General features: G+C 46.5%; 1 protein-coding gene across 1 annotated transcript in view; it reads left to right on the top strand.

Annotated features, from left to right (window-relative positions):
- sapcd2 (suppressor APC domain containing 2) overlaps positions 1-14,994 on the top strand; it is a 15,219-nt gene extending 225 nt beyond the window's left edge. Inside the window, exons 1-6 of the mRNA XM_062554950.1 lie at positions 1-775; positions 6,541-6,674; positions 10,637-10,783; positions 11,439-11,540; positions 12,459-12,578; positions 12,906-14,994. The exon at positions 1-775 is cut by the window's left edge and continues 225 nt beyond it. Coding sequence (XP_062410934.1) covers positions 1-775; positions 6,541-6,674; positions 10,637-10,783; positions 11,439-11,540; positions 12,459-12,578; positions 12,906-13,034 — 1,407 coding nt within the window. The 3' untranslated portion in view covers positions 13,035-14,994. The remainder of the gene's footprint in view (positions 776-6,540; positions 6,675-10,636; positions 10,784-11,438; positions 11,541-12,458; positions 12,579-12,905) is intronic.
- The last annotated feature ends 6 nt before the right edge of the window (positions 14,995-15,000 follow it).

Here is a 15,000-nt window from a genome sequence, read left to right as displayed (position 1 = left end):
GCTGGTACCAAAAAAGAAGGGACACTGAGTAAGTCAGCCGGCTGTAAGATAAATATGCAGCCGAAGGACGCGGAGTTTACCACGGAGGGCTTGCCGAAAGCATTTCTTCACAGTTTGAGAACTCTTTTTGATATCCTTGATGATGCGAAGCGAGGATATGTGCACATATCGGAAATTGAAAGTCGGTGGCAGGGAGCAGAGGCGCAGGGGTTACCCAGCGGTGTTCTGGAGTGCTTGAGGCGGGTTACCCCACCGCACGGCTGCCTGACTTTCGAACGCTTCGTGGCGGGGCTCCGGAACTCCATGCTCAATCCAGAAAATGGTAACTTCAAGCACCAACCTTCTACACAGGCGTCATATCCAACTGGACCGAAGTCGCAGCCCCACACTCACAAAACTGGCGTACCCATGGGGTGCTCCGCAGGGTCTCGGGGTTATGAGAACAAAGTTCGGCCACTTGGACCAAGCAATATGACTAATATGCACCACAACCGCGCGTCCTCTCTCCAAAGCAGACCAAGGCACCACGAAGACGGATACACCACGTCTAGCAAACAAGGGGAACACTCCCATTATATATCGGCCCCTGCTCCCCAACGGTACGGGACTACCGGCTACGAGAGAACCGGCAGGAGTTTAGAGAGGATTCCTGTCGTACCAGAAAGCGGCACGTATCGGACCGAGTCGGTTCGGGTTGCTAAAAAGGCCCATCATCAAAACCGCATGCGGTCTATTGAATCACTGGCACTCGAATCGCCACAGCTCCAAAAACAAAGTAAGTAGGCAATTCCGCGCTCTGATGCTTCCATGAACCCGTAGCATAGTTGAGACACTCAAAGGACCACATGAAAACAACACTCTGATGTTGTTATATTGTAACTATCCTGTAAGAGCTGTGAAATGAATCAGTGCAATCTCATCAAATCAGGGAAATCTCATCTCTCACACACACACACACACACACACACACACACACACACACACACACACACACACACACACACACACACACACACACACACACACACACTAACAAGTCATGAAAGAGCATGAAACTGAAAAAACCCAACACATTTCGCAGTCACATCAATTACACCCACTTTGGTCCACTCAACGGTGTAAAACCACAGGTGCTGGGGGTGTTTTGAATGTCATCTTTGCCTGTGTCTGTCTCTGCCTAGTACAGCCGTGATTGCTTTCACTGGCCTTTCATGTGTGTGTCTGTGAGTGTGTGTTCGGCCATGCACGTCTGTCTTGGTGTGTTGTCACTGAAATACACTGCTATCCTTAGTAATAGGATCAGCTGGGTTATTAAGGGGTCAGACCAACCTCTCAGGTGCCAGTAGACTCTGTCTGAGTCAAAAGAACACAGACACACACCTCATTGTTTGTCGCCTACTGGACACACACACACACACACACACACACACAGAGAGCTGTTACTTTTGCCAACATTCAGGCATGATCTATATTAAGGACATGGATTATGTCTACCTTGGGTTAGCAGACTGTATTTAAATGTGCAGGTTCAATGGTCATTACTGGGATAGGGTCGAGCACTATAGTTCACTGACCTGGCCCTCTACAAGTTCATGTTGGTTTTCTCGCTATCGGCTTGATAACCCCTAAGCATGTGCACTGCTCTTTTGACACAAGTGGCGTACCCTGTGTTTGCCCAAGATAAAAGCATGAGTGCGGGATTGTGAATTAATGTTTGTTTATTTGAGCCGGAGCCCATTTCACTTCACGCAGGACCGCTCTGAGAAGAAAATGATTCTCATCATGAACATTATGCTCTCCCTCTGTGAACACTGAGCTGGAAGACGTCATCTTGCACTCGCTCTTGTACTCTCTGGCATTTCTCTGGTTTTCCAGCCTTTGCTGATATATCTTTGGAGAAGACACTTCTGTGTGGTGTCTTGTCAGACACCCTTCCAACACAATAACCAGCCGGGGCCTCAATTAACCTACAGCACCTTCCCTTTTAGTCACCATTGTCCATGTGTTATGTCAAGGCGCCAAGTAAGTCCAATTAAAGGATGAGAGTGTCGAGTTCTCCTTCAGGGAGCTGGACAGGGTGCATGGTGCAGTGTTTATTGACTGTGTGACTCTGTTTGTTTCCGGCATCCTGCCAGGGGCAATACGCCAGACCATCCATCCTGTACAGTGTTGTAGGCTACAACATGGTCGGGGGCAGTAGAGAGGACAACAGATTCAGGACACACTCACATCACCGCATAGGCCACGGAGATTAAAACCCTCAATCTATTGACCTAATATGATAAGCCTTTTTGGGTTAATATGGGCCAGGGGGTTTGCTGGACGGATGTTTAGCCCATATTCTGTATTCCAAAGTCAAAGATCATCCCCTCAGTTTCCAGTTAAGCGTGTAGACCAGGGTGGCAGGGGACTGGACAGTGGGGACCAAGTTTTGGTCATCAGGGAGGATGATCAGGGAACTAAAGCCTCCTCGTGGCCTCTGGAGATGAGGGGCTCATTAGTTTGGACTGGGTGCAGTGAGCTTTGTAATGTCACTAACAAATTACTGCACTGAATCATCCCGCCCCTCTCACACAACGCTCACACACACACACACACACACACACATGTATGCACATTCTCTCTCTGTCTCTCCCCCTCTCTCATACACACACACACTTAGTTCCTGTCAGACTCCCATCCTCCACACTGAGCTCCCATCCTCTAATAGCATCTCACTTTCTCCCCTCTCCTATCTCGCCGCTCTCTCTCTCTCTCTCTCTCTCTCTCTCTCTCTCTGCTCTCTCTGTCTTCTGTGTCTCTCATTCACTCTTCCTCTCCTTTGAGAAACTGCGGTACTGTCTGTAACTATAACCCTGACGCGGCTAGTCCCTCGCTCCCTTGTCAGGATGTGGCAGACTCAGCTTGGGTGCATGGCATGCATACTCACATCGCTGGCAGTGGGGCCCCGGCTGTGGCTGTGGCTGGATGGCTGGATGGCAGGCTGGCAGGCTGGCACTGCCCGGTGATGTAATCCCCCTTGCCCTCTCGCGCGGCCACCGGGGGAGCTGAGCGGATTACGCCGCACGGGTAATTGAGGCACGGTAGTGCAGCAGCGGTTCCCAAAAGCCACCTGCCCTGGGGGGCTAATGGCTACACTTTGGGGTCAAAATTAACTTTTTGAAATGTGAATATCTACCAGCCAGAGACAGATGAACTGGTGAAATCCACCAGCCATTCAATAGGAAATATGTTTTTTTCTCTGTCTGAAATCTACCAGCCAACTTCAAAATGTACCAGCATTTGGCTGGTGGCTGGTGCTAATTTTGAGCCCTGGCTACACTCGGGCCTCTGGAGTCTGGACTGTGGGATCCAGTCCAGTCCTTCATATCCACCCTGTCTTATCACCTGCTGATCCACCCACTCATACAGTCTATCTAGCCCTTTGAAGAAAAATACTCCCTAAATGTTTGATCGTCATGGCACCATGTAACTATTCCTAAGTGAAATATTCCCATTCCACCTGGGATCAGGTGTTGATTAAGTGAGCAATGTGTGTGTGGCTGTAAAGAGGGCTGAAAAGTAATGGCAACTATTCCCAAATCTCTTCACAAACATTGGCTCTTAAATGTTTGAACTCAGCATATCCTGAATTTATCCTGCACGGTGTCATATCAGTCCAACTTTTTGAAAGACTATTTGGCAGCTTTAATCACATTTGTGAGGTATTATAATAACAGACTGACATAAAAGCAGTATGCGTTGGGGAGTACACTCTCCACACACTCTCTCTTTTTCTCTCTCTCTCTCTCTCTCTCTCTCTCTAATTCAGGCCGCTCACTCGTGTCTCTCTCCGTGTCTCTCTCCTGTCTTCTCTGGCTGAGTGATGACGAGGGGAGGAACCAGAGCAGAGCACAAAACGAGCTTGTTGGAGCTTGTTGTTCTCTCTGGGCAGGCGACTGACTACCTGGGAGTTTCGACACAACGGTGAACTCACCTCACTGGGATTCACAGAACAAGCCTTTTGAATGAGGTCACAGGTGAAGCGGGGCCCTTGGCAAGGAGGGAGAGAGGGAGACGATCCCGCTTAGATAACGCGATGCAAAATGGAACATCAGCGGAGCATGGAGCTTCCGCTTGTCTCCCAGCCACCGTCATCTCCCCATCAGCACTGCCAGTCACAGCTAGTCCGTTTTGGCCGCGTTCGATACGTCAGACCCGTCGGAGTAAGAGAGACTGCTCATTTGGGAGCAGTTTCAGTGGATGTGTCAGGTCAGCGTTTGGGATTGGGGTGTTTTTTTTTTCTTTTCTTGCCAAAGACAGCACTCTCCCAGGCCTCAGGCGGTTCCCTGGTCTCCGCTGAGATTGCCTGCTGTCAGCACCACCCCCACCCCCCACCCCCTGGCCTGCCTGCCAACCTGCTAGCCTGCTACTCTGGTCCTGACTCTCTGGCTATGAATGGGTAACATGCCACTGGCCCTACCCAGCACAAAGCTAAACGTCCCATTCATAAAATATCAGACATCCAGCAGTTACTCATAACTGTAGTAAATATTTATTCTACCTCAATAGTTCTTATAAACAGTAAGGCTGCAACAGTGAGAAAAGAGAGAGAAAACAAATGTTTCTCAAACTCATGCGCAATGTTTTCACAGGAAGAAAAGTAATGTTTACTAATTCCCACATTCCAGCAGCTGTCGATAGTACATTATGTGATTGCAGGGAGAGGCTTGTCTGCTGTAGCAGCCCAAGGCCCTGTAATCAGAGAGAAAACTAATTATGTGGTCTCCTACTCACATTCACCACTCAGCCTCAATATGACAGGGACCTGCCTGTCAATCAAGGTAACACATGTGCTTGGGAGAGGGGGAGGAAACGGAATGGCTGTTTGTCCGCTGAATTTGTAAGAACTGTTTTGAGTTTGAAAACACCCCACTTTCTTTGAAAGTTAATTACTTTTGACTTCTAGAGTTTTGTGACCGTTGTGTTCACACCCTGTTTGGTTCACACGCCACACACCCAAGAAAGACACAGTAACATTGGAAACAACCACCCATTGCCTTGATCTTAACCGAAATCACTTGTTGTAGATTGACATTACACTTGATAAGCATGTCTAAATACTATGTTAGTATGTTATAAAGAGTGGGTGAGTACTGTAGGCTAGTTCAAACAGTGATGTGGTTCTACCCCCATCCTCTCTCAACTCAAGTCTGATCCCAACCCGGATATGATGAGCTCATCTTTCTGGTCTGCACTCTTCACCCCTGCTCTCCTATTGAAAAGTAAACAAGCTCTGTTATTTTTTCTCCTTCTCTTCCTTACTTTCATTCCCCACCTCCCCCTCTCCTGCTCCCTCGTTTCTCATGCTGATAAGAACGCACCTAACGTTCACTGCCGGTATGCAATTGCTGGCTCGGATCCAGCACCTCCAAAGATAGCCTTGAGGATCTGTAGTTCTGACGCGAGTGTGCAAACCTGCATATCTCGCATATTTTCCCACCGGCTTCTGACCTCAAAGACATTCAGCATGTGCAAAGAAGTGTTGCATTGCCAATTAACGGGGCGGATGAATGTCAGAGAGCGACCGTGAACTCTTGGGGTGTTTCTTCTCTCTGTGTGCATTAATTTGTCTTGACAGCTGCTCAGCGAACTCCGCACAGTACAGATAATATAACCGTCAAGTCCGCTTATGCGTCACTCTTGTTCTCTGCATTTTGATAGAGGGTATGCCAATCATGAGAGTGAGCGCTGAGAGTAGATGGTGTAGCGCCCTCGTGTGGTTGTTTGTATTATAGATCGAAATGCACTATCTGTAGGCTATTTGTTAGACCACAACTTGCCAACCTCTTTTAAATGCCTTAAATTAGATGGATGCTAGCCACACTCAACATCTTCTTTAACCATTTGTGTTATTGTTGGAGTGTAAATACCTTTAACACCTCTTTAACTTGTGAATACATTCAGCTGTTCACTTGATCATTGAAAACAAAAGCCTCATTTCCATCTGACACCAAGCCTACCCACCATGCATGAAAAAAAACTGTATTTTTACAAGTTTTGATGCCAGTGTTAAAAAGTGGTAATGGCCTTTCAGTTAGCTACAAAAAACATTGTTGTTAAGGATTAGGATAGCCTACTTAATCCCATATTAGCCTTTATATACTGTAAATGCATTCACACTTCGAGCAAAAGATAGCAGAAGCGAATGATGAGTCAATTGTCTGCCAACAGATGTAAAACAGTAGTGATGATGGTATTTACTGAAAATAGGTGGTTGGTTCATCTTGCAGTTTGGCTGAGATACACAATGGCTGAGTTACACAATCAAAGGTAGTTTCAAAGTTTCAATTCAATGTTTATTCTGCTTTGGTCTTCCTTAGTCAAAATGTTGCCTGAGAACTTAAGTGCTCGGACCGAGTTTTTGTATACAGTTTATACTGTAACTGTTCTGTTGAAAAAAATGTGAGACATTACGAGCCAAAGATATTAATCACTACCCTTCTTCTCCCTTCCTCTCTCTCTCTCTCTCTTTCCATGCTCCCCCTCTCAATTTGTCAGGTTCTGTGGAGCCTGTTGGTCTCCCCCGATCACAGAGTGAGACGACCACAGGCTTCAGTGGCTCCAGGCGCCACTGCCGGAGCCGCGACGAACAGAGGAGGCACACCATCACTAATGGAGTCGATTATGGGATGGTATGAATACCAACTCACTCTCTCTCTCTCTCCCTCGCTCTCTCTCTCTCTGCCTCAAATATGCGCTCACAAGCACACACAAGCATACCCTCTCCTGGTTCGACCAGGAAATTCCAGAAAATCCTGCTTATTAGAAACTCATTACATTTCGCTGTTAGAAAAAAAAGGAGCCCCTTTTCCGAGCTATCAGTCCCTCCGAGTGTTTCTCCATATAGGCTGTGTGTACTTAGTGGAATTGGAGGTTGTGCCTGGTCTGGTGAGCGCAGTTAGTGAGCGTTGTCTGTGTGCGAGGGAAAGTTTGGATAGAGGAGGGTTTGGATTACAGCAGCGTGCTGCACAGACTGCACTCTCTGTGGCCAATTCACCACTAACCCCCCTACCCACCACCACCCCCCCCACCACACATGTCCCCCCTTTTTTTTCAAAACCTCCTCTCTCATTCCTGTTTCAGTCCTCTGCCACCACTCCCCTCCCCTCTCCCCTTCTCCCCTGTTAGACCTCCCATTGCCCACTCCCCCTTTTCTCTCAGCACTCATTCCTGCCTCTCTCTGTCACTCTCTCTCTTTTTCTCTCTCACTCTTTCTCGCTCACACCCACTGCCCCCCCTCTTCTCTCTCTCCTGACATTCATTTTCTGCCGACCCTGCTTCCCTCACAGACTATCTCTCTGTATCTCTCCACTCTCTCTCTCTCCCTCCCTCCCTGTCTCTCTATCTTTCTCTCTCTCTCTCTCTCTCTCTCCCTTGTTGTGGTCCTGTCCGTCTCTCTCTCTCTGGCATCTCTGTGAGTAGACCTAGCGGGGCTCACCGTGCCCCCCCCCCTTCCCCCCCTTCCTCCCCCTCCTCCTCCTCCTCCTCATCCACCTTCTCTGACCACGTCCCGTCCTCATGGTTGTGAGCCGGGTTGGACCCAGGGGCCTGGAAGCAGGGGACTCGCTTGGCCCGCCCGGCCCAGCCTGGACAGCTGTCTGGGCAGCCTACACCACCGTCTTCATCCCCCTGAGCTCCAGCCTGTACAGCAGCAAGGCTCTGCACTTTTTCCTCTGGGTGAGTGGAATGGAAACTTTGTGGAGTGAGGCCAAGAGTCAGTGTGTTGTATTGCAGAAAGAGAGAGAGAGAAAGAGAGAGAGAGAAAGAGAGAGAGAGAGAGAGAGAGGCAGAGAGAGATGCAGAGGGAGAGAGAGAGAGATTGCAAACAAGAGGTAGACTTAGGTTAAGCTGAACAGAAATAGAGAGAACATGGTACAGTATAGTCTGAAAAGAAAGAGGTAGAGAAGGACATGCAGACACACAGAGAGAGAGAGAGAGAGTTGGAAAGTGAGAAGGACAGTAAGGTGATTGGGAGTAAAGAAGTTGGTTAAGAAGCAAAAGCCTCATCTGTGTGTGAGTGTGTGTGTGTGTGTGTGTGTGTGTGTGTGTGATTTATGGCCTCTGAATGAGACTTTGTAACTTAGTGCTGGGCACAGATTAACAGACATCAGCCAGGTTGCTATCAGACAGTTTGTGGCTTGTGGTTTGTGTACAGTTGATATGCTTAACTGATCTTCTCCAGTTCGACTATTAGAGTGAGCGCACCGCCTTTGAACACATGCCATCTGTGTAACTTCCAGCCAGCATTATGATTTCCTTTGACATTGATATAGACTGAAAGTACCAGCTGTAGAACTCAGTATGGCTCTGTATAACTAAACATGTTCTCCATGCTTTGCTATTTAAAACAGTTAAGTTGTCTGTTGAGTCACGTCATTTTCAGCGGAGTCTGTTCTAACTCGTCGGTGTCGCTTTAACTGTGGCAGTGGTCCTGTCAATGAAGCATCCCCTTTAGGCTGTTGAGCTCTGTATTCTACTCCCCCCCCCCCACCCCCTTCACCCCCCCACTCCACCTCACCTCACTCCACCCCACGCCACTGCCTGCCCCCTGCACTCTTTAGAAAGAGGATTTACCCTCGTTGTGGCCCACCACACAAACACACAGCCTGACACTAGGTCATGCTTCATTCCAGCCAGCACAAAAGCCTGACTCCATCCCTCCCCCCTCCCCTCCCCTCTTTTCTCTTTCGTCCATTTCTCTCTCTCCCTGTCTCTCTCGTTCGCTCTTTACATCTCTCTCATTCTCTGGCTCGCTCACTTGTTGCTCCTCCTCTGTGTTCGCTCGCTCCCATTGAAGCAGAGCGGCCGCTCAAAGGGTGTGTGTGCGTGTGTGTGTGTGTGTGTGTGTGTGTGTGTGTGGTGGGCAGGGTGTTTAGTATGCCCTGGGATGGGATGAGAGACGATGGTGCAGGTCAAGTCCACCGCTGCTCTGCCAACGCACTGAGCTTATCCACTTAGCTAGCCAGCTAGAACGAAACAGCAGGATGGTTTGTGTGTGTGTGTGTGTGTGTGTGTGAGAGAGAGAGAGAGAGAAAGAAAGTGAGAGCATGTAAGTCTGTGTGAGCGAGAATGTGTGTGTGTGAGAGCGAGAGAATGTATGTGTGTTTGTATGTGTGTGAGAGAGTGAACGATAGAGAAACTCTCTCGTAGCCCTTGACACGAGTTTGTAAGTATATTTTAACCGGGTCAAGAGGGAACAACCTTTGGTGTCTCAACTCCAGATAAGCCAGCTGAATCCGAAACTCACAGGAGCCGGGAGAGATCGGCTTGACACACAGCAACAAGTGTTTTATTGCCAGGAGACGGCAAGGAGCCGACTGCAGGGGTCTTTCAGCCAAATATGGCTGTCGGTGGTCTGAATAGACAACACGATCCCTCCCATCGTTGCCATGCCTCTTTTAGACAAAACACCCCTCGGCCAAATGGGCTAGCACCGATATTCAGTCTCAAGAATGTGCCCTTATGCAAATGAGAAGGAAATGAGATCTGGTAGTCAAGCAGATATGGCTTAGTCCATCCCAATGTGTTATTCCAGTTCAGTGGATGTGATGTGACTGGACCCAAACCAACACCAAAGCAGCATAGCTAACTGAGATAAAGAACAGGATCAAAAATGCTACAGTGTAGTATGGTGATCTTTTCCGATCCACTATATTATCGCAACACTGCAATTTATTTAGTAAATTTGGAACATACATCTAGTATGATGTTATTGCTTGTTCAAGATGTCACAATATCTCATTATCCTCATTAACAATGAAAATTAGAAGTTTGACTCACACAAAGAACAAATTTGACACACCAAGGAGCAATAAATTACAACAGAATTTAATCATAATAAATTCTGGTTGGTGTTGGTTTGGGGGCAGCCGTGGTGTACTGGTTAGCGCATCGGGCTTGTAACCGGAGGGTTGCCGGTTCGATCCCTGACCAGTCCACCACGGCTGAAGTGCCCTTGAGCAAGGCACCTAACCCCTCACTGCTCCCCGAGCGCCGCTGGTTGGGCAGGCAGCTCACTGCTCTGGGTTGTGTGATTCACCTCACTGTGTGTTCACTGTCTGTTGTGTGTTCACTAATTCGGTTAAATTGGGTTAAATGCAGAGAACTGAATTTCCCTCACGGGATCAAAAAAGTATATATTCTATTCTTTCTTTTTTAATACTTGCTGTGTCATGAAATATGTAGAATTGGCATAATACTGTTTTGTGGCCCAGACATTGTGATAATATCATATTATCAGCTCTGGAATATAGCAATTGCCACCACTAATTGCTAAGTAACACAAACCAGAATGAAGTCTCTTTCCTCCCTCTATGTCCACAGAGCCCATTTGAACGTTTCAGTTTTCCTCATGCTAAATGGTTAGAGAGTGCTACAAATTCCAAACTCGCGTGTTCTCATGTGAACTTTACATGTACTGGAAAAAAGCAAACAAACAGACAGAAAAAACACATAGGAAGGAGACTGGAGCACACTGATCTTACTTGCAGCCTTTTATTGGTGCAAAAACAGACTAACGTTTACGTGTCTTCTTCAGAGTCATGAACAGAAAAAAAACAATCAGTGTTTGTATGTCATTTTCTCCTTGGTATAGCTGAAGCAGATGAAGGAACTGGAGCAGGAGAAGGACTCTCTGCTGGCGGGGCTGGAGGTGGTGGAGCGAGCCCGCGAGTGGTACCAGGCCCAGATCCACAGCGTCACCGAGAGGCAGAGGCTCATCGGCCAAAGCAGCCTCTGCTCGGTACGTTCCAGAGATGCTGTGGGCTTGGAAAAGGGTTGGACCCAACTGCTTGAAGCGTGTTACCTCTTGCTCTAGACCAGTTCCAACTCTTTTCGTCACCTCCTGCTACCCTGTAGGCTAGTTGTTTTCCTTCAGGTTTATTTGGAGAGCAATCAGTATCAACGCTTCTCTCTCCCAATCGGTATCGACGATTCTCTCTTCCAGTAGCCTGTAGATTGCATCTATCTTTCACATCATCAACTTAACAAACAACCCTCTTTAGTTACTGATTGCTGGTCCAGGAAACTCTGGGAGCCATTTGAGAGCTCCCAGTGAAATCTGAGTTGATGGATAGTCTGGCAACACTAAGATAATTGCATGCACCAGTATCACTGCCAAATCAGTCATCTTCAAGTCTCAAGTGTGTGCAGAATAGTTCTCCTGGTGTTGTAACTGAAGCGTTCAGTCAGTTGTTCTCACACGTTAACTTCCCTGTTGTTCACAAGTCAACAGATTAATAATCAAACACCCTAGACACTTTCTCTTTGGTTTTTGTATGCACATTAATCACATGGTATTGTCACTGAGGTGGTAAGTTATGCAATGTTAATATGTGACAGTTAAGGGTCAGTTGTGAAGTTGTCATGATGCTAAGGTTACTTTCCCCCCTTTACAGGATTTTTTGACCGAATCCAATCAAAGTCGCATGAATGTCCTACTACCCAAACTACAGGAAGTCAACCGCTGCCTTAATGACCTCATATCCTGCTCGGGAATGGTGAGTTCCTTAAACCTGCTCTCATCACACATCAATAATTTTTTTACACCTATATACTATGCTAATATACGGTAATCTCCATCAACATGACACTGAGAACATATGGCTACATATCAAGGGCTTGGAGCCAGAAGGGCTTAAGTGTCATTTCACCAACTTTACAGGAGGGCCAAAACAACCCCAGTTGCTTCATAATGTTCTCTTATGGATGACTTTGAGTTTTATAGGAAAGTGTCATCTGCAATAGTGTTTTCTTTGTGGTAACCTCTCACTTCATGGCTTTCTAATTGACCGTTCAGTTCAATTACACAAATGCGCGCCAGCACTGTCTGTGTCATGTCGCATTTTCTTGAGCTAAAAAACCTAGATAAGATTTACCACAGTTAGCATTAGCAGCTGAAGAATGCTTGTCCTTTAGGCCCTAAGAGCCATAAAAGCAAACATTAGATGAACCAGCTGATCCACATGGTACGGACATTGTTGAGTTTCCCAGTGGTTAGGAATTCAGAGGTAATCGGTAAACCGGGATACTGGCTTGCTGTGTTTTTTGCTGTGTGGTTTTTATTTCACCTGAATGGATGGGTGGAGTGTTAACCCAAAAAGCAAGGACATCAAGAATATCAATGCAAAATAGCTCAATATTGCCCGCTAAAAAGTTAAAGAAAACCATTTTATTTCCACATAAGTTCACACTAGCCCATCAACTTAACAAGTCTTTGTCTGTAATTAAATCTACTATAGTTAGGCCTCTTCAACATTTTCTTACACATCTTTCCTGTGTGAACATCAAATGAACATCTCTTTTATGGAATGTTGATTGATGTGTGAAGAAGAATATCCTTATAGGACAATAAAGACTCTATCTATCTTCCTTCTTTGTCTTTCTCTCTGTCTCCTCTCTTTTTCTCTCTTCTCTAGCAGCAGTCCTTCTCCCCCAGTGCACAGCCCCCCACCATCTCCCCCAGTGCCCAGTCCTCTGCCACAGCCCCCCCACAGGCCATCCAGAGACTGAAGGACCAGAACCGGCTTCTTACACAGGTACAGTCTAAGACTTTTTTTTATGGAGCTGAACAAGCTTCTGTCTCTTCATACCGATGACATTATTGCAGCAGCAGGCTGGCTATATTTACAAAGAAATCTCTGTGGGCATCATCACTATTTTAGTCTGTCTGACTCTGGATTATAGAGGCTTATGCTTTCATTGCGTTTTTCCATTGTGTACTGCTGGTACTTCATACAGTACCTCCTCTCTCTTCTCCTGCCCTGCTCCATCTCTCTCTCTCTCTCTCTCTCTCTCTCTCTCTCTCTCTCACACACACCTTGCTCAATCTTTCCTTTTACCCTCCTTTCTCTGTGCCCCACCAGGAGGTAACAGAGAGGAGTGAGCGCATCACCCAGCTGGAGCAGGAGAAGTCAGCCCTCATCAAGCAGCTGTTCGAGGCCCGCGCCAGAAGCACTCACGACAGCAGCACCCTGGACTCCACCTTCATCTGAGATCCCCAGCCACTCACCACAACCACAGCTGCAACCACATGACCACACGACCACATGACCACATAACCACATGATTACATTCACCCAGCAAGCATCGGCATGCATCGGGCAGAGACAGCTAGCGGCAGCACACGTTTAAAGGAAAGGAAAGGAAGGAAAGTGTTTCGGACTGTCACCTGGATTCTATCAGTATTCAACCACTTCATGCAAGACAGCTATCCTGGATTTTGTTGCTATCTGAACTTTCTGAACAAACGTTCTGACTGACACCATCAAAGAATCCTAGCTACACAAGTGGAGCTACTTGATTTGATTCTCCAACATGATGTGACCTTGATAATCAGGCTCTACTTAAAAGTCTACTCTACGATTATCTTTGTCCAGTGAGTTATAACAATTAGACAAAAAAACCTGAATCAAATAAATAAGCATGAGGACAGATGCTACGGATATACAGAACCTAGGGTGGTTCCACCGTTCAATCATCATTCCAAATTGACAAGGACCCTACAGCCTTTACCCTTCTACACCAACCATAAGGGTTTTTGAAACCTCTTCTTAGCTTAGAGCTCTTTCTAATGTTTTTTTTTCTGCTCACTAGTAACCAAAAGACACTTTAGTAGAGACATGTTTTACCTTACAACCCTCCAGAGAAGAGTTCTGGGGGGTGGATGGAGGAAGACGTTTTGGGCGATCAGCCCAATCAGCTTGTGAGTTGTGTTATGAGTTAGCAGGTTTTTACAGGACTGGTTGTAAGTAAGTAAGTAGTGGATGTGTTCAATGTGTTGCAGTGTATTAAGAAAGTTTTTGGAGAACAGGCATACTGGTCCTAAAAGGAGCCTCAAATGCATTCCCCAGTATTTCTGAAGAACCATATTAATCAACTCGTTTAGGTTATTGAACCCAACTTAATTCTCCATTGGCTGCTCTTTGACAATGACACAACACTATATTTGAGATCAAATTTGACACCTTATATATAATGGTAAGCAAGAGATATAAATACTCGATTTGTACTTTGAGGTTAAAAACAAACCATGGCATGCCAAGGACTAATAGCTGGACCCAGGGAAGGAGAAGAGGTTGCTTGAGGAGGAGACTGAGGAGGAGGTGAAATGGAGCCGACTGAATGTACTCTGATGGGATCGTTGAAGGCTGCTAATGCAGAAGAAGGAAACCGAGTCAGTCCTTGGATGGATGGAGCGCAAATCAATAATAACGACAAAATGACAAAGAACAAGTGAACAAATTGCAAAGGCGTTATTTCACAGTTAGTCAATTTGGGGACCTTGTCCATGAAATTATTTTATTATGTGCATACACACAGTATAGTTAAAAATGCTTGATTATAGCCCATGTTGATCAATTCCTAGGCCATTGTTATGACATTGATCCAAATGTTTATCCTGGAGTTTACAGGTGAGCTGTATGGTTTAACAGTGAGCCGTATGGTTTTACAGTGATCCATATAGTTTCACAGTGAGCTGTATGGCTTTACAGTGAGACGTCTGGTTTTTACAGTGATCCGTATAGTTTCACAGTGAGCTGTATGGTTTTACAGCGAGACGTACTGTATGTTGGTTTTACAGTGAGCTTTATGGCTTTACAGTGAGACATATGTTGGGTTTTACAGTGGGACGCATTGTTTTACAGTGAGACGTATGAGGCGTTTTTAGCTGCTATCAGTGGCACCTCCCGTTTGCAATGGTTTCTGTTGAAGATGAAGTGCTGCTTTCCGTTCCCGTAGTAAATGGTCCCAGAACTGTTCACTCCTGTAGACGCTGCTGCTGTGGTGTGCTCTCATACACCCTGTCTCTCCTTCATGCCCCCCCTCTCTGACTCTCTCTTTCTATCTTCTTTTCTCCTCTGTCTCTTCAGACTCAAACTCTTCCTCTCTCAATTCAAATAAGCAGGGTTTTTTGCCACATTAAATGATACAATATACTGTATAGTGAAAACATGGGCA

Source organism: Sardina pilchardus, chromosome 14, assembly GCF_963854185.1.
Source record: "Sardina pilchardus chromosome 14, fSarPil1.1, whole genome shotgun sequence".
Taxonomy (NCBI): Eukaryota; Metazoa; Chordata; class Actinopteri; order Clupeiformes; family Clupeidae; genus Sardina; species Sardina pilchardus.
The sequence above is the reverse complement of the archived record's forward strand: the minus strand, read 5'-3'. Positions and strand labels throughout refer to the sequence as shown.